At 40.8% G+C, this 27,685-nt stretch overlaps 1 protein-coding gene across 3 annotated transcripts; it reads right to left on the reverse strand.

Moving 5' to 3' along the window:
• Positions 1–26,545, reverse strand: panx2 (pannexin 2). Of its 3 annotated transcripts, XM_069909780.1 has the most exons (4): positions 26,071–26,545; positions 25,356–25,671; positions 4,781–6,211; positions 1–880 (listed from the first exon to the last, which is right to left on the reverse strand). In XM_069909780.1, exons 2-4 carry the CDS (start codon positions 25,579–25,581, stop codon positions 519–521), a joined length of 2,019 nt encoding a protein of 672 aa, XP_069765881.1. In that variant the 5' UTR covers positions 25,582–25,671; positions 26,071–26,545; the 3' UTR covers positions 1–518. The 3 variants fall into 3 exon arrangements, 1 of the variants encoding a protein (XP_069765881.1); XR_011348309.1 differs by lacking the exons at positions 4,781–6,211; positions 25,356–25,671; positions 26,071–26,545 and adding exons at positions 8,687–8,771; positions 11,627–11,693 and having other exon boundaries at positions 788–876; XR_011348308.1 differs by lacking the exons at positions 4,781–6,211; positions 25,356–25,671; positions 26,071–26,545 and adding exons at positions 8,687–8,771; positions 11,627–11,693 and having other exon boundaries at positions 793–880.
• Between the last annotated feature and the right edge of the window lie 1,140 nt (positions 26,546–27,685).

A 27,685-nucleotide genomic window follows, 5' to 3' on the forward strand; every position in this document is an offset into this window, starting at 1 on the left:
TCACCTCTGTTTATTGCATTTTTGTGCTATGAAGTCGTTTTCTCCTCATGTAGCGAGATACTATTAAAAATGTGTAAAAATAAACCGTATAAACATTTATTGGTTCTTTATTGGTACCTCTAACAAAGAACCAGTGAAGATTGCTTCGTTTGATTTTCTCTGACAATATCTTTTCAACAGCACTGGTACGTTCATGCATTCTGACAAAAAAAACCCTGATAATTATAGTCCATCAACCAATTTCAACTCCAGTTGTTAGTTCATCACATCATTGTTGCTGGCAGTTTTAGGATAGATTTTTAAACCCAAGACACAATTAGTTATGCTAAGCACCATAGAATTTGTCGAGTCTCGAGAGCTTGTTGACTTAAAGATATTTTTCTTGGTTAGGAAACATGCCTGTTGGTTATCTTGCATCGAATGAAATTCACATGGACACATTGCGAGCACTATTTGCTTTATGTGTTATCTAAACTGATGGAAAGATTATTACTTGTGCCAATGTCATACCTAATATGCTAATATTCTATTGTGCTAACCATTACTACAGGGTCTTCAAATGTAGTGAGTAATATCTTCTCTGGTGAACATATGGGTGGATCTTCTGTATTAGTCGAAGAAATTACTTTTGCATTTAGCAAGCTGGGGGCAAATGCTTCGCCTTCGCGGTCTTCATAAAGTGTTTGAATATTCTGGATATCGATGAGTGGGAGAGTAGGGTGACGGTTGAATTGTGATCTTGTTTCACAGATATCTTTTTCTATAGTAGATGGGTTGTTCGGATAGTTGGTACCATAAGGTCTACTGTCAGGTAGTGTTAGGCTGCTCTCTGATGAACATTTAATATTGCTTGTAGCACCTCCTTCAGACAGATTACTATCTATGAGAAATAACTTGTTAGTGTTCAAACAATTAAAAGAAACATGAAAATTTTTTTGATATTTGCGATTGTTTTCTTTTAACCATTATAATTACAATTCAGTCATCAAAACCTCGAGATCAAAATGCAAAGTCTCGTGTGCACATTAATTACTTTAACTTAATGGAACATAAGCATTTCTGTTTCATTCAAAAAAAAATCATCTGAGAATATAGAATTTGTCTTAAATCTCGGCATGTGAATGGTAAAGTAAATTATAAACCAGGCTCTGCAAAAACAAAGGAAAACCCTGAGTTAGAGATTCTGATGTAAATGTCCTCACCATTAGCATTAACACTCTATTCAATAAACCTCTTCTGTTCATATTCATGGGCAGTCCCCTGACCACGTCCTCTACTGTGGGCTCTCTAATTCCATTAAGGACAAATACATCTCTAATTATTTATTTGCATCCTTCACTAGAAACGTTTCCTTACTTCTTTCAACAACGACATCATTCTCCATTGAATCTTGCAGATTCAAATCATTTAAAGTTACCAGCAGCCTAAAATATGGGTTTTCTTTGTCAATTTGCTTCACTATCCCTCACCTCTGATGTTGATGGCCTATTCCCTGGCTAAATGCACCAAAGTCATTGTGTTATTAAAGCTGTCTTATACTTGCACTGTCATTCCCAGAAGTATGGCCTAAATAAAAGCAGAGCTGAGAGTTTATGATGCAAAACTGTTTAAGTCATAACTAGATTTATCTATAATAGGCCATTATTGAAGATAAGAAAATAATTTTTCAGTTGTATAGACTGCTATGGAGCTTCCATTATTTGACGAAGATACATGAAATAATTGACTTTCAGAAGAACATTAAGGGTGTTACATGCTGACCTTGTCAGCGGCACCCACATCCCAAAGAGAACAAAATGTGTCTGAATTTGTGGATTTGATCTCCACGAGACACCTTAATGGTGGTGCAAATCTGACTTTGGAAAGACTTACATCCCTTTTATCACTTTCCCAAAGGCAATTAGGGACGAGTGCTTAAGATGGGTTTGGCTATGATTTTGTTAAAAAGTTCCCTAGCTTTCTAAAAGCAGATCTTGTAAGTTTGGTAAAAGGATAGTCTAAAAGAGCATTGCACTTCTCAATTTTAGTTTGCAAACATCACATCCATCCATTCAGCGATATCATGCTTAATCTATTATCCCAATGCTTCTGTTCAGTCCCATTTCTCGTCATAACTGGCAGCTTAAGTATCCACTCTCTCCATCAAAAGCATTCTATGGCTGCTCTGGTAACCGTTTCCAAATCTGCAGCTCCTCTTCATTGAAGCACTCAGGTCCATTGACTTGAAATCAGTTCTTCGAGGGTAAAGGGAGTAAGGCAATAAATACCACCTTTAGCAATGATGGCACATCCTGAGAATATTTTAAAAAATGCCATTACATTTCTTCCTTATTTGCAAGTTGTTCATACGAAGATGTGTGATTGCATTAATGCAGCATTAGTATCTTCATTCTTCTCCTCCGTTACTTCTGTTCCAACTCTGCAACATCAAAGACCGTGAGATTGTCGGAGTATTTCCGCCAGTGCCAATGTGGCCGATTCTTCCATCTTACTGCAATTATTAAAGCTTTCCCAATTGTATTGAGTTCCTGTCTGCCTGGTTCCAGCATTACTCAGTCAGGTGCATGGTTCATGATGCACGGACAAGCTTTTCCCTATTGTGGGAGAGTACTCTGATTAAGAGATGGGTGTTCGTCTGTCACCCAATGCAGCAAAGCTTGATTATTGTTTCATTGCCAAAGCAAAGTTGCTACCTTTCTCTTTTCATATATTTAGTGACTTCTGCTGTATTTACTGTACTCGTGAATCGACAGCCAAACTTATGTGCCTGAATGTGCTTAACTAGAATTCTGCTTTGTGCCTTAATTCTTCACATTGGGTTCCCATCTCAAGAGGTCCCTATCCTCTTATAATGAAATCTAACAATGCATGATAAATAAACATCCTAGAGTGTTATCTGTCCACCTAATGGCTCGATTTCCTTTCTAATCTGGTCAATACGGAGCAACTTCGACTCCTTCCACAATGAATCTAGATGATAGCAAGCTTCCAAGATAATTTTCTGTCTCTTTCACTTATGGTTCTCTTGAAATAAAATCCTCTGCTTCTTTGTTTCCTTTACCAGTTCTGTTTCACTCTCACAGCTCTTTATTTGTCCTTGTCCAAGTAAATTGCAAGTAAATTGATCAAGATGAGTCAGTTTAAAACTAAAGCAAATGGACATCATAAATAGATGCACAGAATACAAATGCAAGGGTCTGATGCTAAATATACTTAATGTATAGGTTTTGGTGCAATTTGTGGCCAGTTCTGGGAATCAAATTTTAGGAAGAATGCCAAGGTTTTGAAGTGAGAAGTGCAGTGGCACTAAGGATGAGGAACTTCAGTTTGGTGGAACATTGAGAAAAGCTGAAATATTTATTCTTAAGGAACACAAACCAGTGCTTTATCAAGGGTTTTGAAAGCTTTCTTTAGGTGAACTCCTTTCATCAGCAGGTTGGTAACCAGAGGACTCAAATTTAAGGATTCAGGGCAATTGAAGGTATTTTAAATATCCTGTATAGAGATCTGGAATGCATTGCCTGAGAGATGTGATAATTTTTCCAAAGAAAAATATCTACAAGAAAAAAAATTCCAGGTTTCTCAGGAAATAAAAAAGGAATTGAACTAATTGCAATGCTCCTTCAGCAAAATAATGTCACTATAACCATTCAAATTACCTCCTTTTTTTGACGCACAATTCAACGATTCGTCTCTTTCCCCACATAATTGTTACCACTACATTTCTTTCCCTTCCGTTTCAATTCATTTTCCTGTCCCCTATCCCATTTTCTGCTGTGTTCCTTTTTTTTCTTGTTTGTCACCGTGGCACTTATTTTTAATCCGTTGAAGAAGCCCCTGAAGTGAAAGCGAGTGGGCCAGATGGCAAAATGAGTGGTAAGGACGGGGCAGAGTGGCCCCTGTATCTCGCAGAGCGTTGGAAGGAAGCAAAGGCACCCACTGATGGAGGAAGGGCATCAGCCAGGAGGAATATAAGATCATGATTATGGCAGTAAGGACTGTCATGAGTGTTGAGAGAAACCTAAATGGTTATGTAAATCAAGAAACCAATTCTATTGCATGTCAATACGAGCCTTTATCACATGGTCACATCTTGAAAGAGCAATCATAGAATATACAGCACATTACAGGCCCTTCAGCCTACAATGTGGTGCCAACCTAAATATACAGGGTACCTACAAAAAAAACAAAACTTTCCCTACTTCGTAACCCTCTCTTTTCCTTTCATCCATGTGCCTGTCTAAGAGTCTCTTAAATGTTCCTTTTGTTCCGGACTCTACTACCAACCCTGGCAATGCATTCCAGGCACTCACAGCCCCCTGACTTACCTCTGATGTCTTCCCTAAACCTTTCTCCCTTCACTTTGTCATCTCAATCCTTGTACTTTTAATAAGGTATATCTCAGGCATTGACAAATTTGCACAGCACAATTACGATCATTAGCTTTAACGATTTTTGTTTCACTTCCGGGGGAAGAGGAGCATTCACACTTGTCTGGGTTTGAAACCTAATCGCAAATGCTCAAACAGGGTGGAGATAACACCTCACAGGTCAGCTCCTGGAAAGGCCGTACACCTCAACCTCATGACCAACTTCTTAGATAAATCGATGTTTGACATGCCACCGTATCTTCTAAATGATGTAACAAAAGTACCTGGGTCCTCCTCCACTGCTATTCCAACATGTTAATAAGTAACCGCAATCAAAAAAGTTGCACTCTAATGTACTATATCCATTGTACTATTTCTGCCAAATAATATTCAGTAAACTCAGACTTCACCTTTCATGGGAGATGCCACGTGTGCCAGCATGTTCTCTTCTGAATGCAAGAAGTCTCCCTCTTGACTCTTCGAACTTTCCTGACAATCAAGCTTCGTCTTTTTGGTGTTAAGAATGTAAGGATGAACATCCAAAGACAGGTGGCGACTGTGTTTTTTCTCGCTATTGGTAAGGATGCTTCCTTCACTTTTATTGGAAGATTGATCTTGGAAATATTTTGGAGTGGAGTCAAGGAGTGGAGCTGCGAGGCTGTCGGTCGCCATCTTGCGTCTCACTGGCTTGGGCTTGTCTCCTTTATTGTTCTCAAATTTCAAGGCAGCCGAGGGCTCTTTGAAAGGCTGGTGCAGCGGGTTGGTGGTCGGAATCCATTTCATCTTCTTCCTTGGCCTCTTGATGATAAGTTGCTCATTGGCATCGATGTCAGCTGGGTCGACGCTGGGGTCGATAGTCTGAATCCCTGCATCCCGCATTGTTGGAGTAACATCGTGGTTGGATTGAGCCAGAGCAGCCAGCAACTGCCGGACAACATTGTCATACATGAGATCACTCTCATTTGTAATAAAATCCAAGCGATTCAGTGATTTAATATGGTCGCGGTTTTCATTGCAAAACATAGCTAAAATATTAATGTCACAAAACTGTGACTTCTGCCACTGTTTTTTAGTCTTGATTCCAACTTTATGTAGTTTATCAAAAATAAAATTGGATTTTCGAACTATAAAAAGATGGATGAGGTTTATCAATATAATTAGATTTATGACGCAGAGCAGGACAATGTCTACAATGGCAATTATACGCTGCATCTGCACTGAAGGCAGCTTGCAGTTGACAAGAACACGGAGCATCTCGTTGCTAGACAAGTCTGGGGGCTCCCCCAAAGGACAGGTGAATTCATTCTGCTTTTGATTTGCATAATAAGTACAGAGATATGTGATTGGGATGACACTCAAAAATACAACTGACAGCTGCCTTGAGAGATAGAGTCTGGCCAGGAAATTGCTTTGTCCTCGCCGTTCCAGATATTTCTCAAAGAGGTTTTGCTCCGGGCTCTTCTCCTTTTCTGCATTTTCAATGATCTCCCTCTTTTCCTTTTCTGTGATACCTGCCCCTTTGCATTGGATCTGCTTCTCGATTTTCGGAGCCCGACCCTCAGCTGCACGGTGATAGCAATTGTCAATCTCCTGAAGCAAGAAGTTCAGTTCAGAAGTCAGCCTGGTGGAGGCAAGGAATTCCCAACCCAGGACAGGGATGTACATGATCCCTGCGAAGGCGAGCAGTGCATAGGGAAGGAACTTGTGTTCAAACAAAGAAGGCCTCTTGCTGGCTTCAACACCGGGCACAGCATCCTTCAGCTCAGTCCAACAGTAACCTCTGGCATACAAAGCCTGGTCACGAGTGAAATTGCTCGGTGTGTAACAGTATATCGACTCCTCTGTGTAACAGAGAGAAAAGTCACGCTTGTATGCTTTTAAAAAAAACTGTCAAAAGTGGTCAATAACTTCATCAATTATATCACATTTTATTTTCCACATGTTGACATCTGCCCTTAAAGCCAATCATAAATTATTCTATTCAACTCAAATCCTGTCACTCACATTTTTCAAGATATAGTCCGGCCTAATAGTACTCATTTGCATTGTGGCATTCAGTTGATTTAAAGAAATGCATGCATTTAACCATTTGTATGGAATCTTTCTATTGTTAGGGCTGTTGACCTGTTTTCTGTCTGGATTGTTCTCTGAGTAAATCAGTTGAAAGAATGCTTTGATGGGAGGATGTTTTGGTTTTCCAGACAACTTAACTGGAGTCCAATATTGTGACCAAATATGAATTTCCATTCAATAGTTTTCTTTTTCTTGCCAACCCAGAGAGTGGTACAGTGGCACAGTTAATGGAATTGTTTATCACATCGCCAGTGATCCAGGTACAAACCTGACCTCTTGTGTTTTTTTTTCTGTCAAGTCTGCACTTACTCCCTGAGACTATGTGGGCTTCTCCCAAGAGCTCCAATTTCCTTCCACATTTGAGGTTAATTAGCCACTGTCAATTGGACCTTGTGGGGAATAGTAGGAGAATAGATTATGGGGAACATTTGCGTGGGAATGAGATTCATCTGTGAGCCACTGTAGGGTTGATGGGCAAGTGACCTCATTCTTGTTGGTAAGGAAGTATGGAGAACCTGGGGATCATGGCATGAAGGTCAGCAATAAGGAACCTGGTGGAATCATTTATTAAAGTAATGGTAAAAGAGCACTGAGGTGCTACATGGTTAACACAGGGAGTGGCACAGTTAGCATAGGGGCAACATGGTTAGTGTAACAGTTAGCACAGTGCCAGCAATTGGGAATCCCGTGGTGTCTCCAAGGAGTTTGTACGTTTTCCCTGTGTCTGCATGGGTTTTCTCCGAGGGCTCCGGTTTCCTCCCACTGTTCAAATGTACTGGGGCTATAGGTTAATTGGGTATAATTTGGCAGCATGGACTCATGGGTGAAAGAGCCTGTTACCATGCTGTATGTCTAAATTAAATTAAAACATTATAATAGGAGGGGAAGATGAAGGAAAAATCATGTTTGATAAGTCTGTTTTTTGAGGTGAACAGAATGGACTATTAGAATAGATCTCGTGTATTTGGACTCAGAAGACTTTGAATGAGGCGCCACAATATTTTTAAACAATCTTAGAGCACTGAGGATTGTGGTTAACCTAGTGGTGTGGTGGGTTGAGGATGGGTGTTGGTGATCATGGAAATGGCTTTGATATAGATCACTGAAAGCTAATCTAATGTTGGTCTTTGTTGTTAGAGGAATGGAGAATAAGAGGTGAGTCATCTTACTCCAATTATATAGGGCTCTGGCATGTCTAGAATATCTTGTAGCAGTCTGTTACTTCCTGTGATGGAAGATTTCTTGTATGAGGTGAGATAAACCCATACATTTTTTGATGAATGAGAGATGGTCTGATTGAAATTCTTACTGGGGTTGACAGAACCGATGTGGAGTGACGTTTCCCTTTGCTGGAATAGCTGGAACGCACAACCATCATCACAAAATAGCAGATAGCCATTCAGGACAGAGGTGAGAAGTTTCTTCATCTAAAGAGTGGTGAATATTTGGAATTCTCAACTCAAAAGGGCACGGAAATTATTTGCTGAGTATATTGAAATGGAAGTGGTTAGATATTCAGATATTTGTAGGCATCAAAGGATATGGCACTCATGCAGAAGAGTGCCACTGGCACTGAGGTGAAACATAACAGATATAATGATCGGATTGAATAGTGGAACAGATGTGAAGGGCTGAAAGGCCTATCCATCCATTTATTTCTTATATTCTTATTTTTTGAAATTAACCCAAAGATGCGCTGATGTGATAAAAATATTCGTGAACAGCTTCTTTGAACTTCGATGTCTGGTGCTGGCAACAGAGCCCATGAAGTTCATAGGTTTATCCCTCCATATAACACCTCCCAATACAGTCACTCATGGTGTAGAACCTTCAATGCATATGCCTAAAATGAGCTGACAGAACAGCGTGACTAACAACTGTTTTCACGCAGTAACTTCTTCAGAATTAAAAGAATGAGCGCTTTTCAATGATCAAGACTTGCCTAATAGACCAAATGTAATTGTACTGCACGTTACTTGGGTTACACCAAATCTTGCATCATACTTGCGAGAGTGCACAAGAATATATTCACAGTCATAAATTGCTTAATGGGGGTTAAGCTATGAAAAATGGGAGTGCAGTGATTTAAATGGGCTAACTTGGAAACAAATTATTTTTATCTTCAGAAATTCCTCATTTAAGACATTTTAAATCTAAGCCAAATTTAAATTGTGATGAGGTGGAAAACCTATGTTGGATTATCAGCAAATATATCCACTTCAGGGAGCAGTTTGTCTACATACAGGCTCTTACTCCTGGGGCACTAGGGACCAGCCTCTGTGCACATACAGGTCCTTAACACCATGGGCATCAGGATGTGGCCTTCCTCTAGAAAAGAAAAACAAAACAACCCAACATAAATTTCCATTTTTCATGTCTGCAGTCCAGGACGATCAAAAATGTAATGAGTTATGAGCATAAAATAGATTGCTATGGAAGGTAAGTGGATAATTTGGCATTATAATCTCATTTCTCCAGTGAATCAAATCATTAGAAAGTAGAAGAACTGAAGTCTTTTGAAGTGGATGCTGTTAAACAGAAGCATAATTGGGCTTCAAAAATTGTTTTTAACTAATCACATTATAGATACTTTAAAAACTTGCCTGGAACTATTTTGTGATTATAATAATAATAATAATTTGACAGGTAATGTGGTTCATTTCCTCTAGATTTTTTTTTAAACCAAGTCATTTGAGATAATAAAATCTTCATGGCTCACTCTAGCATGGGAAGAACCCTTGTTTGTAAAGTTCATTTTCAAACTATAAGTTCATGTCCATGAAGTAACAGCAAAGCACCAGTATCATCTGCCTTTGATGTATCCAAATGAGTTCAACGCAAAAATATTCTCTGTTCCTTTCGACAATCAACCAATGAAAAATGAAAAACAACAGTGGAAGATAACTCATGCACCACAATATAAATTCCACACTGTGGTCTGGATTATTTGATTGCAGAATTGGATACATGTACGAATTAAATAAAATTTAATCCTACGTGTTGAAAATGGAAAGTTAGTTCATGGAAATGGCTATTCTCTTTTGACCTTTAAGTGACCAGCCTCCCAGTTGTAGATCATTTTCACAGCCAGATCAGTTTTATGAATGAGGCTACCTAGTGCTGGAAGAGTTATCAAGGGGCTTAATGTGACATATCGCAAAATAAGGACTCATTTACAAAAAATTCTGGCATCCAAAGTTTGTCTCATTCCAATTAAAATAACAGCTAAAGTGAAAATGTTTTGTTTGCACTGAAGTGAAGCAATTTATTTCTATCGCAATGTTCTGCACCACATCTTGGGTGACCTTCTACACCATGACTACTGGTCTGAACAATTAAGCCTTTCATTCTGGGTGTGAAAAGGACCTCATGGAATTGATGACTCTCATTTCACTTCAAGGCAACATTGGCATAATTCTGAGAGAAGTTTCATGTGAAAGCAATGTTTCTTATTTGGGCAGAAATGTCATTACTTCACCAGAAAAGAAAATATCAGAAAACTAATTACTTAAGGTATATTCAGTACATGAGGCAATGTTAAATGTCTGCACGCTATTGACTTTGACAAATTACAGCTCAGAGATTCATAAATATATGGTAGTAATAATGATTAGAGATGAAATAATCTTTGCAAAATCTTCCTTTATTCTAATGACACTTTGCTTCTTTGTTTCAAGAGGTCTAAATTAGCAATAAATTAGCAATAAATACTCTTAATGCAATCATTGGTTATTATTTTGTTCTATCAGGGTGTGATAGTCCACACCTATCACCAAAGTAGATAGTTACAGTATCTAGACTATGCTTACAGCGATTGGCTGAGAGCTTAGCCACGCCTACTGTCTGGGCCTTAAAGGGTTGTGTCCCTAGCCAGGTCGGATCATTCCGGACTGGTCGGCCACCTGTGAAGAGCCCCTGTCTTTTGCTAATAAAAGCCTTGGTTTGGATCAACAAGTCTTTGGTTCTTTCGACGAGCTCTACACAGGGATAATGGGTTGTTAAGCAGTTTGTATTGTAGTGCTCAGTCAACAAAAACAAGTGAATTGGTTACAAATTAATGTACATCAGGAGTAATGTCACTGGAAGGCACTTAGCTACCTTCCCATTTTGTTTTAGACAAACAATATAATAAATTCAAATATATGTCTGCCTACCAGACTATTGTTTTCCAATGGTTGCTTCATTTTTTGATTGTGGAGCACAGTGGAATTGAATGCATGATGGGCCAATGTCACAACAAACTCTGTCACACAATGGTTATCAATGGATGCTTGTTATCCCTTCCTCTTCTTATGAACAGATGTGGGAAATTAACTCATAAAATGTATTTATTGACAGACTGCCAATGTTATATTTAATGCAGTCATACCTCCTCAGAATAATATTTTATTCACAGAAGCAAAAATAAATAAGTTTTAATTTCAGAGAGATAAAATGGCCATGTACCTCTTTCTATTTTTACCTAGATAATTTCCACAAATACATCATACCAATGGACAGTTTAGATTGTGTTGATACATTGGATGGTCACAATTGGACCAAGAAAGCATGGAGCCTAGTCTAATGAACCAGATAATCTCAATGGGGGCAACAAATAGGAAGGAATCAATGGCCTGAGCCTCCTCAATCTTTGACGGGATCATGAGATGGTATCCCTTTTGCTGCAGCCTCTCCAGATTTCATGGATCTAAGGACAGCAGGACTCTCCTCTTGTTCGAATAAGTGAAGATGACAGGTCTAAATGAAATTGGAATATAATAAAAGAGCTACAAGAGAGAGAGAGAGAGGGGGGAAAGTTGTTGAGGGTGGGAATAAGGATGGAAGGGAGGCATAAATTGGATGTAAAAACAAAAATCAACAAAGAACTTAACCCCAGTATAGACTTGCACACAAGAAGTAGAGAAACACCAAACTGCAGATGGTAGATTTTTGGGTGAACAATGAACTGCTGGAGGAACTCAGTGCAGGCCAGGCAGCATCCATTTTAATTGAGAAAAAAGGGTCCTGCCCCGAAATACTGGATGCTGCCTGACCCACTGTTTTACACTGGAAATAGATTTTGACCTAGTCGATTAATTGTTCAAAACAATTATAGGATCATAGAAAATAGATGTAGGAGGAGGCCACTTGTGCAAACATGGTTATTTAAGGAAATAAGTTTGAACTCTTATTTGTAAAAACACCTTGTTCCATGGAATATTTATGGTGAATCCTGCCCCACTGCCTTTTCCAATAGCATCATAGTCAGAGTCCTTTATTTGAATGGAAGTGAAGTGAGAAAGGGAAGGTGTGGGCATTGTGATGTCAAATAAGGTGAAGAGTTTGCTCATTCCGGAATCTTGCTGCAGAAGTGGAGTTGCTCAAGTGAACCGGTACGGACTTGAAGGGCCAACATGGCCTGTTTCCGTGCTGTAAACGGTTATATGGTTCTATAGTCGATTGTGCTATACATGTGATGCATGTTGTCCCTTGAGTGCAAGATTGCAAAATGTGAGGTAGTGCTTTCTTCCTGGTGTCACACAAAAAGGCAATATCATTTAAATGATGAGAAAGGAGCACAGTGAGTAAATGCAAATATGATAATCTCAGAATTGAAAGTGGATGTAAAAAGAAATTATTAATTTATTCCACGTCTTTCCTTTTCCTCCAAAAGTATAGATTTTTTTTAACATTAATGTTTCATCAAACTCTTACTGAGAATGGATGCAACTTCAAATCCTTCCAAGAGCACTGTACACATGGGACTGCAATGATTCAGTTGGTCCTCCTCTGGAAGCCCCATTAAACATGTTCCTTTTGGCTTAGCAATGTATGTTTAACAGGAAGGGAGAAAGGAGGATAGAAAGAAAGAAAGGAAGAGTAGGAAAGAAATGAAAGAAAAAGAAATGTCAAAGAACTTTGAAAAGCCAATAAAATATATTTGAATAGTTACTGTTGTAGTGTAGGTAAGTAAGAAATTAATCATGTACATAATCAAATATAATGTAACTGTGATATTGTTTAAGGAATAAATATGAATCAGATTGATGGGAGGGTTTGTATCCACAACTTCAAATAGTAGAGGGAAATCTGTTATGTTCATTTGAAAGGATGATTAGAGCTCTTGTTTAAAGCTTCCAATAAAAAAAAGTCCTTTCTAATTCTGTAGTACTGCTGGAACACCATGCACTCCAGGCTGCACTTACTATAAAGTAGACAAATTAAAAGCCCAGAAGGAACTACCATCCAATCACGATATTGGGCACATGGAACTGGTTGCACCATCAAATAGTTTATGATTTATCAACCCACCTTTGAAAGGTAATTGCATCAAAATTTGAATCTGGTGTGAAAGAGGATTCTCTGAGAAGACAGTTACCTGATAGGATCCTGATTTGGATTCATTAAAAAAAGGTTCTTCCTGCCTGAATTAGGTAGATTCTCAGCAGTCAAAAGAATAATTTTTAAATTGCAATGGTTTAGAACAGATTTAGATTTAACTTCCATTATGTATAGCTGCTTTTGTACCAGAGTGCTTCTGAGCTCAGTGCAGGCATGTGCAGAACCTAAAGCTGGTCACTCTGGGTTTTATGCCATTTTGTAAGATCTAAGACTGAGTTTGAGCTGGTGTGTGTGTGTGTGTGTGTGTGTGTGTGTGTGTGTGTGTGTGTGTGTGTGTGTGTGTGTGTGTGTGTGTGTGTGTGTGTGTGTGTGTGTGTGTGTGTGTGTGTGTGTGTGTGTGTGTGTGTGTGTGTGTGTGTGTGTGTGTGTGGCTTGATAAAATATGAAAACAAAGCCAACCAACTGCATTTAAATTAAGTTTGTAATTCTGATATCCACTTGTGTGAAAATCATACATTAAGTTATTCTTCCAGGATTAAAACCTGTTCATTTATAAAAGAAAATCTTCTAATACATCACACCCCACAAAAACCAACAAACGATTCCACAAGCAAGAACATTAAACTAAATCTAACCAGAAGAATATACAGCCGAAAAGATAGACGCAGCAAGTTGCTTTTCTCAGCCAGAGACTGAAGGAAAATGCCTATTTATCTTTACCCATTCCATACAGTAAAATTAATTTGTACGGTAGTTTGAAGAGAGGCAAGTTCAGTCCAGTTTCCTCACTACGGCAGGATCAGAAATTAAGTAGACATAAGCAAAAGAAACAACAGTACTGCTGCAAAACCGTAACAAACTCCATGTCCATTTAAAAAAAAAGTTTGCTCCTATCTCCAAATTTGAAAAAAAAGGGTGAAACACAATTTTTCTCGGGAAAGACCAATTTTGAGAAACCTATGAAAAGGCAGGGGATACAAACAAAAAATTAGCATTGAACATTAGCCGAGGTGTGCAAGAAGAATTCGCAGTTACTAAACAACAATGAATAAAAAGGTAAGCACTGAAGTCAATGGAGTGTAAAATCAGCCTGGTTGGAAAAACGAAGTTGGTATTTACCAGGGAGGTTAGGAAATTTTTTTTGTTAATGATACAGATTGAGAGTGTCTTATTGTTTAGTTTTGCAAGAATTCCATGATTGGACATTTTTGTCCTAAATAGTTATTTCTGGAAAGCAAAGGAGCATGGATGCAAAAAAAGCCAGAATATTCTGGAAATGCCCTGATGTTAAAACTTGAAACATTAAGTTTGTTCCTCTCCACTGTAGCTGCCTTGCCCTGTTGTATTTGCACTCCTTTCCACAACAGCATGTTTTGCATTTGCTTTTTCTTTTTTAACAAAAAAAATAAAATAAACATATTTAGATACGCACCAACCAAAAATATTTAATTTTGTGCATGGAGTGCACATATTGTTGGATTCAACAATATGTTGTGGAAGTTCCTCCACTGTGGATAGTCTTAAATTCTAGATGGTGAAGCAGCCATAGTTGCGAAGGGGAGTTACAAATGACTGTGATAAATATGTATGTAAAATCTTGTAATGATTAAAATAAAAACTCCCAAAACAGGATTCTGGATTGAAAAAATAATGGAGGCAAGCTTGGAGTGAAACCCCAGTACAGTGAACTCCATCCAGGTTATGGGAAAGTATATTTCTTGATGGGCTGCAGATAAGGAAATTTTCTCATTAACATGGCACCAGTGACAGGAATGAATTAGTCTTTCTTTTACTAATGCAAATAAAATTATGTGGAAAACATATTTTTGCTGTTCAGAGCTGTCAATATATGCTATCAAGACAGATTTATAGCTGTGATCAGATAATCATGCTTTCTATTTATTGTTCAGTATTCCGAGCTAAAATTGCAGTGTATGCATGCACTGGTATTATAACTTGTTAAGGACTAAACCTCTCGTTGGTCCCTTGAGAAAGGGATGTCCTAGCTGGATATAGACATCTAAACATTTTTAGCATAGGGTTCTTCCTGAGCACAGGAATAGGTAGCACAGCCTAATATTTCTTTAATTGTCCTAATAGTCTGTTCTGTCTGGAGAAATTAAACGAATGTCTTTCAATCACATTAATTTCCAGAACATGTTTTGACACATTTAATTCATACTAGTTGTCACTATTCAGCGAAAGAACATTGCTAAGAGTAATCTTATTTGGGATGAAGAATAAAAATATTCCTATTTAATTCATTATTTTATAAATAATCCTAGCACCATATTTAGGAGATTTATTTCTAGTCAATAAACAGTTGAACAAAGTGATGTCTTTCCTCTGACATCTGTTTGCCAAACCTTGTTAACTCAATGCAAGAAGTGTCTCTCATGAATATGGACCATTCAAGCTTATTCTCTACATGAATCCATCCTAAAGAGTGAAGGAATGACTCATATGTATTGTTGCTGAAGCATCCTATTCAGAAATAAAATCCTCTACATTACAAAATCATTACAAGATTTTCTTATTTCTATTGTTGCGTTAAATGTTAGCACCACAGTTTGATTGGACCCAGGGTTTTTAAATGTGAGAAGAATGTTCTGTATATCTTAAGACTGTCTCAAAGCAAGAAAAAAAGTCATTTAGAAACTTACAAAGAATATAAATTAGTGAGTTATTCTCTACATACATACTGAGTAAATGACTGAAATGACAAATCTAATGGTCAATGCCTGCCTCCCAATCTGTTGGATCTTTCCTTGATTCCCAGTATTCAGTTTGAATGGCAAAACTTCACTCTCGAGTTATTTTATTTGCTCTTGCATGTTTTAATTTTAAAACATTAAATCTTTACATTTTTTCATCATTCTTGATATTAAAATGTCCCAGTTAGAAATATTACAACTGTGAAAATTCTGGACAATATTGTACAAAAATTTGCTACCCCTTATCTTGGAAATGGGAAATGATGTAAAACTCCATTAAGTGACCTTTGAAAATAGAGTTGAAAGTTAAATTGGAACCATTGAGTGTGTTTTTGATAATTGAGCAATGGCTTATATTTCAGAATAATTATGTGAACCCAGACATTTTGAAGAGATGGCAGTGTATTGGCCTCCTTCTGTGTCATTAACAAGTCCATCCCTTTTATTCTTTATTAAATGGTTTTCATCCAATAACTTTGTAGGATATATAAGAAAAACCAATAGATTTATGAGGCATGACCTCTTATTTAATGAACCTCTCAGTCCCATGATTTGGGATGAATAGCAATAATGTTTCATGGACTGTTCTTTAAATATTTTACAATAATGAATGTTAGACTAAATGGTCTGTGACATAATGCCTTTAACATTTCCCCTTTTGAAAATGAGCATCACATCTCACTAATCTTTGAAAAGGTATTTTTGAAGAAGCTACAACTATCTAACAGATGATTTTCCCTACAACTTTTAAAGGTTGTATTGAATCGGATACAGGTTGATGGCTTTTAGTGTTAAATGTCCTTTTAAGTGGAGTGAAACACACCTATGGATTATCGCTGTGCTGTTGAGAAAATGGCTTTTTCATATAATGTTGCCGGTATATAACAAGTTTCATTCAGGTTTCCACACAGTTGGAAACTCATTAGTTGCTAAAAACAAGGATATTTCTTATGAACATCATTGTTGGGAGCAGAAGAGTTTTGTGGAACCAAAAAAAAAATAATCAATGCTGCTCGTCAGATTGATCTGTTTATTCTATCAGGTGGGCATGAGGATTGGGAATGAGAATGGAAGGAGAGATGGTGTGGCTGAGAGATGGAGGGAGTCTGATTCATACAACAGTCAAGCTGATTTTACATCTGCAGGAGTCTTTTTTTTCCTGTTCATTTGTCTTCCTGGCTGAGAGCCCTTTCAGATCAATCTGGGCCGTGAGCTGCTCTATCAAAATGCAGGAATATGCAGCAAACAAACAAACTACTGAAGGAACTTAGTAACTGAGGAAGAAAAAGGTAGCTGATGCTTCGGATCAAGACCCTGCGTTGGGACTCATTTGCTCAATCAAAACTCCGGCTAAGTTGAGGACATTTTTTTAAAGGACATCACTAATAAGTTCTGCTTGGAATCATGAAGTAAAAGACCATTAAGCTTTTTCTTAATACCCTGTGGTTGACCCAAGCCCAGCAAATGTGAAAAGAGACAAAGAAATGAAACCTGATGGAGAATATTGGCATCAGGAGATCTCTTAAGAAGCCTGGGTATTGACTTATGTGATCTGCCGACTGTGGTCACAAAGCTGCGACGCATTCAGAAAGGCAGAGTCTGTTGATGAACATGCCGGGATCTTCCTGTAAGACTTGCAGGTCAATATGTCTCCTTTCTTGGCACTCCTATCATCAATGTTGATGGCTCTGAGCCATAAACTTCAAGCGGTCATGCTTTAATTTCAGCAGGCAGTTCAACCATGAGCTCTAGAAAATTCATATTCGCATGATCTTTAGAGCAAAGGTAGTATTGTGTGTTCCCAATTCCTAGTAATTTCCAGAAATAATTCCACCTTCCCTGGAATGGAAAGTTGCTGGGGCACACTGGTCCTCCCGTGATTTTGATACACATCTTCTTGTGATGAAAGACCCACCTGATATAAGACCTCCTAAGCTCTTACTACCAGTGGTTGTGTGTTGTTCTCTCTCATTCCTTACAGCTGTCACATCCCTTTCTCCACCTTCTCCAGCCCCATTAGTAGAGTTAGCTATAATGCTATTTTATAACCACATCCTTCAAACTAAGATATTGTTGTCACCGACACCAACAATCACAGGTTGAGGCCCCTTGAAAGGCAAATTAATGCTCACAGCCATCTCCATCACCCTCCAACCCCACCAAGCAAAAGCAGAAAACAACCAACCAGCTAAAACATCTTCATGCAACTTTCTCTTTCAACTTTCCAAATACAATCTGTTTGTCAGCTTCGCCAACAAAAACATTCCCTGTATCTGAGAAGTGAATTATACTAAAAGGAAGTGTAAAATACATTAAAAAGGATTTTTTTTTCAGATGTGATAACTATGTTTGTTTTGGAAATATTGAAAAATAAAATAAAAAAAAATAAAAATATTCCAGGCTGGTGAAGAATGGCCATGCATACAATGTGGGAAAGGGTTCCTTCATCACTTGTGAAAAGGCAGCTAAAGCTTTCTGGGTAGGGGGCCAATCAGGACAATCACTTGGCCAGTGGACTTTAGCAGCAATCAGTAAATTGTCACCCATCCCATTGACCAATGTTTTACCCAATTTACAACTGTTCCCCAGCATGTGAATGGCCTCATCCTTTTCAAGCAACTAACTTTCTTGATTGCTTAAACATATGCAATGAAATAAGGACGGAAAACAAACAAACAGAAATATATCTATAGACACATCCTATTTACATACAGTAGAAGTCTGAAAATCCAGACTACTTGGGGATTGGGTAGGTCTGGATTTTTGGATTTTCTGGATTCTTGGGCAGTACTTTTAAAATTGAAATTTAAGGAGGAATAAAGATGAACAGGTAAATGTTGATAGTTTATTCATTAGCAAATGCTTCTTTTGTAAAAACAAGTAGTTTTAAAGAAAAGTAAAGTCAAGACTTGATAAAAATGTACACTACAAAAGAGCATGTTCTGCTTGAAATTATTAGAACAGTATTGCTCACACTATGCTCTAATTTCTTAATTATTTCAAGTTTGTCACTCAATTTCCACTGTTCTTCTTCATCTTCACACCACAAGGTTTATCTACTTTAGGATCCATTGAGGTGATACCACCACCAGCCTACTGCAGTGGTGGGGGGCGGGTGGTGGAAATGATCTCTGTACTTGCAGGAAGACCACCTGAGAGGCTGACTCCACCTGGCTGGCTGTCGATCTGAAACCTGAACCAGCCCCTCCTGAGCCAGTCACATGGGGAGCCACCAAGGAATGAACTGGTGTTCAGACTTTTACTGGAATAAAGTCTGTTGTACCGTCTTTTCTGAGTTTGTGCTCGCTGCCACCTCAGCACACCACAATTTATTCCAGTAAAAATTTAAAGAGAGACCATGGAATAGTTTCTGATAATAAGGAGCCTGGAGATCGACCCCCAACACCCAGATGCCCAGGCACACTTCAAGATCTGGAAGCACGCGATTGAGGCCATCACCTGAACACAGGCTGAGGTGATCAACATCAACAATAAATGGCTCATGGTGCTCACACCAAGCTGAGCTCACGAGCTTTCCAGGCCATCAAGGACTGCACAGACTACGAACCTGCAATGGCCATCCTGAAGAGCATGATAAGCCCCCGACAAACGTGGTCTACACCCGGTACCTGCTCAGCATCAGGGTCCAGCAGCCAGGTGAGATGGCAGATGCCTATCTAGGGGCCCTGCATGAGCTAGCCCGTCCATGCCGAACTGAGACTGGAAACACCGAAGAGGAAATGGAGCGACTGATCCGGGACGCCTGCGTGCAAGGACTGCGCTCGAGGACCGTGCGAGGACTGCACTCGAGGAGGGCCTGACAGAAGCAGCTGGAGGAAAACATTGCCTCACCAGGACAATGGAGGTGGTCTGCTCCCTGGAGGCAGCAGCTCATCATGCTGAGATCTTCGATGCCCAACTCCCCCAACTGCCTGCCTGGCAGATGAAAATGACTGCCATCACTGAAGGGCCCTACATGGAGGAGACCGGTGCAGCTAACCCCTGTAAGTACTGCGGGTCTCAGTGTAGGTCAGGCAGGCGATCCCGCAAAGGCTGTCCGCCTGGCTAGGAACTCGTATGGCTCCCAATGCGGGAAGAAAGGCCACTTCGACAAAGTGTGCCTTTCCAAGCCCATCGGGAGCACTGTGGCCCTCCGTGACCAGCTGGGAGCTCTCCCGAATGCTGCTACGTGCGAGGACCAGGCGACACTATTACTCATCTCGCCACTTTTGCCCTCACTGCCGACTTCACTTCTGGCCGGCCCAGACACTGACCCACACCACTGCAGTGTGCTCACCTGGGTGCCACCATCTTCTTCTGGCCAACTTCTGCCCGCGTTGAAGATGTCACTTCCATCCCCACGGCTTCACTACTGGTCAGGTCACCTGACTGCACCAACACCATAGGCGTCCACCAGGCACTGTCATCTTGGGCCAGCTGGCCCCTGACTGCCGCAACGTGCATACCACATCATTGGGACAATGTGGTCAACATGGGTGCATACCCAATTGTCCATCCGATGCTCCAGATGGAAGCCGCTGGCCGCTTCTTGCCACATCCATCGGGGAGCAGTGACTCAGACACCGAGATGGTCCTAGTGTCCACCACTTTCAAAAGGGGCATTCCCCATGGACTCGGGCGCTCAATGATGGACATTGCAGTCAATGGGAAGGTAACAAAATGCCTGTTCGATAGTGGTAGTACTGAGAGCTTCGTGCGCCCGAACGTGGCCCAGACACAAAAATTCAAAATCTAGCCCGTGAACTTTTCCATTGCCTTTGCTGTCCTCGGGCCCTGCTCAATGGAACTGACAGTGGGGGGGGGGTGGGGAACATATCAAGGGTTAAAGCTCCTGGTCATGCCCCAGCTCTGTGCCCCTGTCATCTTAGGGTTGGTCTTCCAGTGCCACATCCAAAGCCTTACCCTCACCTTCGGCGGCCCCCTTCCCCTGCTCTCACTCCACAGAACACAGCCCAGTGACTGCCCCCAGTCCACCTGCAGCCTCTCCATGCTACAGTAACAACTCCTGTTCTTTTCAATGACCTTACGTCAGAGTGCAAGTCCATGACTGCCAGGAGCAGGAGCTATTTGTGCGGCTGACGTGGCCTTCATTAAGGCAAAAGTGAGGCAGCTTCTGGTGGAAGGTATCATAGAGGCCAGCACCAGTCCCTGGAGAGCCTCAGTCCTAGTGGTAAAAGGGGATAGCAAACCGAGGTTGGTCAGCGATAGCCAGACCATAAACTGTTCAGATACTCGGCATTCATCCACAGTCATCGGGGGTCTGGCTTCAAGAGGGAGGAGCTGTGCCAGTACCTGGTAGCGCGAGGCATTGCGGCTAGTCACACGACTAGCTACAACCCGAGGGACAATGGACAGGTGGAGCGTGAAAACGGGGTGATCTTGGAAGGTAGTCCTCTGGCCCTGAGATCCAAAGGCTGATCCATTGACTACTGGCAAGAGGCCCTCCCCGAGGCACTCCAAATTATTAGGTTTCTCTTGTGCATGGCTACTAATCAGACCCCTCTTGAGCACCTTTTCTTGTTCCCAGGAAATTGGCAACTCTCTTCCAACTTGGCTCACATCTCCGGAACCAGTGCTCTTTCACAATCAAGTGTGGGCCCACAAGCCCGACCCACTGGTTAAGCAGGTGCTCCTCCTCCATGCCAACCAGAATTATGCCTACATAATGGTACTCCAACTGCCGTGAGGATACCGTCTTGACTAGGGATCTGGCACCAGCAGGCGCCCCCCCCCCCCACAAGATCACGACTACCCGACCCAACCTCCCCACCATGGGTACCCTTGGCCCACCCAGGATTCAGGGGCCAACCTCCTCCCTCCGCCCCCACCAGAGGGCCCCACTCCTAGCGGGCCAGACCCATCCAGACACCGCACAGTGGATAGACAGATAGACACCACGCTGCCCACTACAGCTACGCAGGTCCCAGCCAACTCTCAGGCAGCAACCACGCCCTCGCCAATCTTTGACCAGGAGCCAACCCTGCGACGGTCCCAGAGACTCCAACGGCCACCGACCCGCCTGAATTTGTAAATACCAAACGGGATCGTTTTTACACCCCCTCCCCCCTGGACTTAATTTAAAGAAGGGGGTGAATGTGGTGATATGACCACCAGCCTACTGCAGGGGGGGGCGATCTCTGTACCTGCAGGAAGACCACCTAAGAGGCTGACTCCATCTGGCCGGCTGTCAATCAATCGACCTGAATATAAACCTGAGCCAGTCACAGGGGGAGCCATCAAGTCATGAACTGGTGTTCAGACTTTTACTGGAATAAAGCCTGCTGTACAGACTTTTCTGAGTTTGTGTTTTGTTTGCTGCTACCTCGGTGCCCGACATCCATCACTATGGGTTTGTAAATCTATATGCTCTCTATTCTAGCAATTTCACAATTATAGTATTTTCACAATTTGATTGCTCATTTCAAAATGGTGACCGCGTGGTCGCTCATTGCTGCTGTGCATATGTGGCGCTTATGCGTGCACGTGCATAAACGCCTGCAAAATGTAAAAAGTTTGAGAGATTTTGAGAAGTCTGATTTCTCAGGTGGATTTTTGGACTTCTACTGTATGAAATATGGAAAGGACCAAAGTGATAACTACAACTTATCTAGAAATCAATTTCCATTCAATAAGTGGAACAATAGCAGAATATTACAAAATATGTTTATTTATTGAAGTTACATTAGAAATGCAGCTGTATATTTTTGCTTGAGATATGCCCTTAAGGAACTAAATCGTTATTTGTTGCTGACCTCCGTGATGAATGAGAGCAGCAGTTGGACCTGCCTCAATAAAGCAATCCAGACGAGTGGGCACAGAGAAGGGGAAGGGGGCATGCAACATCGGTGATGTATCTTCATCAGGGAAGGAGAGATTTCATCTCACCTCATCAAACATTTACAATAGATCTTGCAGGGATTTTACGCTTCGACTGCAAATTAATGACTAGCGGGTGATCATTTTTATTTAATGTTGCTCCCAGCTGGCTTCGTGAGTGGACTGGAATTCCTCTCCTACATCCCCAAAGTAGCTCTTAAAACTGACAGTTACATCCAGAATTCAAACATAGAGCATTTGTAATCTAGGTGCCACAGTTTTTGGTCCAGTCATAATGTCAATTAACGTAACGAGGTGGTAGTCTTCTGGAGTACAGCTCTACCTGTAACACAATTATGTAGGCCTGTGTCCAACAGCAAATTGCACATATTGAACTTCCTCGAAGGAAGGAGCTCTTCCATTCTCTGTCCCTGCTAAGCGCTCAGATGGATGTTCTGTATTTAGTCATATCACTGTAATTACAACAGTATCTGTGCTAGTGCTTGTAGTACAGGTGCCCCTGAGGGTGTTCAATTTTTGCAGCACTTCACACGATGGAAAGAGAAATGTTGCACCATTCCAATTGATTAATTTCATCTGTGGAAGCAATAAAGCCATGATAAATATCTCGTAATTGGAATAGTCACAGTTATAGTAGGGCTCTGCTATATCAAACAAAGGTTGATGTATTCATATAATAAAAAAAAATCAGAAAGCATTCATCTAGAAAGAAGCATATGCTTTTAGGAAGGACACTTACCAGAGCCAGCTAAGGTGTTTCCTCCTCAAACCTTCCAGTCCATTTCAAGGTATCGAGACTGAGTAACTCACCCTCTACTGGTGCCACTTCTTCTCTGGTCAGGCTTCTGCTTGGTTGATGAGGGAGCACAATTTTCTGTTTGTTCACATCATTAAGCCTTTCCAAACAACATAATGCCTTCTTTTAGCAGTAGAAATTGTCCTCAGCTACTTAGCAACTACTTTTCTAGTTTCCAAATGAATTCCTGGATTCAGTATTATTCTTCAATAGATTTCATTTAGACCTTGGACTTTTTGATCAGGAATCTTCCATTTACTTCAATAATGTTATCCTAAGATATGAATACTGTTCCAGAAAGCACTTAAGCATTTGGATCACCACAGAATAAGCTCAGTCCTTCAATGGATAATATCCACTGCACATCAATCATGAAAAACAACAGTGTATTGCTGAACATAAAATGCACCAGATTTAAAAATAGATAGAGTAACACTTCAAAGATGAGGAATTTCATCACTTATAGTTAAAAATTTCAGTTCGAAAATAAAACCAAAGTTTCTACAGGATGCAAGTGTAAAAGGGGATCACAGCCAGTCAAAATCAGGACCTTGTATTGACTCTGTAAAAGACTTGGACACAGTGCTGGATGACAATTGCCACATTATCATAACCAACCAAGGAGACATCTAGAGATTGTTTAGCCTTTTGGAATAGTGCTGCCATACTCAGCAGATGAAAGCAGACCCTTCACTACCTTTTGGTATCCTCAATGCCCAATTTGGCGCCTGATAGGTAAGAAGCTATGGCGATGAAGCATATTTATTACTGGGGAAACAAGCCCTCAGCTCCTGGTATTTTATCCCACTAATTAACTGACAATCTACCAGTTAACGTGCCAGTGTGAATGCTTGTGAATTGGCACACAGGCGTCAGATCACCTGCCTAAGGAGGGTGCATAATCAGCGGGGCGATCTGACGCCTGAGTGCCGGTTAGCCAAGTGTGAAAGGGACATGTGGTATCCTGGGACAAATTAGTGGCGGATAGGTGTCCCTTTCCTCTGGTATGCCTTCCCTGTACCAGTTTCACAGAATAAAGTGAACCAGTACTTCCCCTGGACAGAAAATGCATTTCATTAACATTTCAAGGCAGTAACCCAGCAAGCTGTAAAAAAAAACTAATATAAATATATAAAAAATTACGATCAATATACTGTCTTGTAATGGCAGGCTGAAAAGTTGTTCCAAAACAACCTTACAGTGTAATTCAGCAGGTAATCGTCCTTCCATTTTTACACTTAGAACTGGATTTTTTTTTCTTGTTAAAAGACTTACAAATTGGCTTTAAAACATTAAACTACAAAATAACATAATAACCAAAATAAATAGAAGAATTGTTTTTTTTTAAATTGTAAGAGCACTGAAGACTTAAATATCGAAGTTTCTATGAGGGAATAGACTTTTAATATTTAGTGATGTTAAATTTTCTTTCCCGAATCTGTTCAAAGAATGCACTGGGCGGGTTAAGTCACAAGTCGCAAATGCTGAATAACGTCCGTGCATTTTTTTGAGTGGCATATCTGACCAGAAAACTATTTTCTTCTAAATGATCATATATTAAAAAAAATCATAACATACTTTTGAGTGTGGGGCTTTAATAGATTTTTGTTTACAAATTTCAGTTAGATCCCGAATGAAATTTTAAGAAAGGGTATTTGCGTCAATGGCATGAACGTCTTGCACCAGTTTCCAAACAACTCAAAGTTGATGTCGATTGCACGGAAGTACGCCACTCATGCAAGATTTAATCACAGCAAGATCCCCGCTGCACCTTCCTCCACTTCTTTCTGAAACAAATTCAGGCGTGGCAAATGTTTGGTTTGAATCGGAAAACCTCCCCCCTTTCGATGTGAATGCCAAAAGAGAACTCGAACAGTATTTTTTGATGGATTGTGCATTTCCCCAGCGCGGTGTCAACTCAACTACAAGTCTGAATTTCACTTGAAGAGAGGGTGAGCTTATGGAGGGCCCCGAAAGAACTGCCACAACCCGTTCATTTTGAAGGTCAGATGTCAACAAGAAAAAGTCCCAATGGAAGTTCAAAGGAACAGGCGCGCGGCAGAGCAAAGTGTCCCGTCGGGACATGGAATGTCAGTGCCTGCAGCGGCCCCATTGCAACTTCTGCCATGCATAACCTGTCTCAATGTTACAACCAGGAGAGCCGCCCTGGTCCGTGAAAAGAACAGTCGTGATTTTGGGTTGTACACCTCTCGATCTTCTTACCTGCAAAATTTTTAGTAAATACCAATGTGACTAAGAGAATGGGGATAATGACGGTCCCGATGGAGACTACTCTGTCGAACGGGAGTTCTAGTTTGAGTTGAACCATGAAAGCTGCAAAGGGCGAGCCTTTCTCGTCTTGTTGCCCCGGAAGGATCAGCTCCTTGAGCTTTTCTCCAGCTAATAGCGCAGTAGCCATGTCTGGATGGTGCTCTATGATGTTGTGCATTCGTCACTGAGTGCAGATATGATCCCTAGAACCGGCCTGCGCTCGATCTTCCTTTGCGGGAAAGCGACTGAAATCCCAAAAGATCGCTTTCTGTTAACATATTAAAACAAAAGGCATCATGTTCATATATGCAGACTGGCACACACGCTAAACAACAGGGGCGGGGGGGGGGGGGGGGGGGGGGGGGGAAATAACCGAAGCACTAGCTGATCCGCCAACTCGCGGAAAACACTACATCATTATTGCACCAATCCATATCCCAGCACGTTGAGCTACAGGACAACACGACCCCGCTCGATGGCCCCACTCGAAACCATCGGCTTACTGACTGCAAGTCCAAGCTAAAGTAAGGGAAGAAGAAACCCCGGCTCTCCCTGCTCCTTCAAGCGGACGCATTATCCAGGGGGGGGGGGGGAGGAAAAAAAATCACAAAACTGCTATGAATCGAACTTTGAATGAACAGAGGAATGGAAAATATCCTTCACTCACCCAGTTGGAAAGATCAATTGCGATGAAATCGGTTATTTCAATTTCCCAGCGAGGAGATCAGAAGAAACGGGTCTTCACCAATTTCCCATAACTGCAGCGTGTATTATTTTCCTTTTGTGGTGTAATCCCCTCCTGACAACTTTCAGCAAGCCGGTTGGAATTCGTGGTTTTATTTTCACAGGCGTCGACGGAGCGAGAAGAACAAATGCAGCAGTGGCAAGGCTGCCGCAGAATAAACTGGGTTCAGCACCATAGCCAGCGCTATCGGAGGGGGTGCTGTCCATTGATCGCGGATCGCGAGGTAAACACGTGAAATTGCAGCGAGGCTGCCATTCCCGCAGCTGGACGGGACCTCTCTACCCAGCACCGGGCTGTGTCCAATCACATCAGCTCGTAAATCATCCGCATGTCAAGGCTCACCGGGAACTGCGCGCCCTCCAGTAAATCGTTCCATCCATTCGCATGGAAGGCTCGCTGAGATTTCGCCTGCAATCTACATGACTACTGGTTTCACATAGGCAGACGCCACCAGATTGGTCTCCAGGAAACAACATGCCTGAGTCTTCTCTTTCATGTGATTGGGTTCAGAAACAAAAAGAAAACTGCTCAGGCAAAAAGGATTTTTTTGAAACAACCGAACTAACTTGTTAACGTTCGAAAAACAAACCCCCCCCCCCTGCTCCGTTCATCAACCACTCATCCCGTAGTAATCTCAGTCGCTACAAGGTGTTGCTGTTCAGTCCATAAACACCTCCACGTCATTTAAGATTTTGATTCATGGCATTCCAAGAACATTGAACATAAAAAGTTTTTCAATGTGAGGTATTTCTATTTTTCAAGTGGGATAAAGTATCAGTATCTTTGTCGTAAGTGCAAGTGCAGTGTTCCGTGCATCGAACTTCAGTGTACAGATGCACCAAAATTTGCCGCAGAGACACAGGTTTGAAAGGTGAAACCTTTTCTGTGGTTGGTCCTCCTGGCAGATTGTTTTCAAACAGAAATCTGTCCCAGGTAAATTTTCTGCACCATACACTTTTCCTTGTTCTTAACGTTTACTCTAATCTTCACAACTGTACTAAACCCAGGATTGATTCAGGAAATCTTTGGATTTGCTCCGTTTTGAGCTTTTGATTTGTTCCTGAATTAATGACCAGGCCTCTCTGACAGTGATCGTAACCTACCTGTGCTACTTTGGGGAGGATAACATCTCTGAGGGGTTCCCGTGGATTTTGAAAGAGAGGGAAAACCATGACTATACTTATTTTTTGGAATTATCAAGAAGTTTCTGAGATAGAAACAAAGGTGTAACCATTTTTACCTAATCTCCCATCAATACAATTTGAGACATCTCTATCATTGGACATAGCCTTAACATTTCTGAACTTTTCTGAGGATATAAATTTGCTGAAAACACCAATGGATTTTGAACATGGGTTATTTCTGTAGTTCCATTCCCCTTTAAGATTCCATTATTTTGGAGCCTATTTAAGCAGTAAGCAATGAAGCAATTCCACAATTGTTACAGTTGATTTAAATTATGTCTTTGAAATTTGTGTTCACACTGAGTGCATTTTAATTAGCTTTTGTAAATAACATACATAAATATTAATTAAAA

The sequence above is a fragment of the Narcine bancroftii genome, chromosome 13, assembly GCF_036971445.1.
Source record: "Narcine bancroftii isolate sNarBan1 chromosome 13, sNarBan1.hap1, whole genome shotgun sequence".
Taxonomy (NCBI): domain Eukaryota; kingdom Metazoa; phylum Chordata; class Chondrichthyes; order Torpediniformes; family Narcinidae; genus Narcine; species Narcine bancroftii.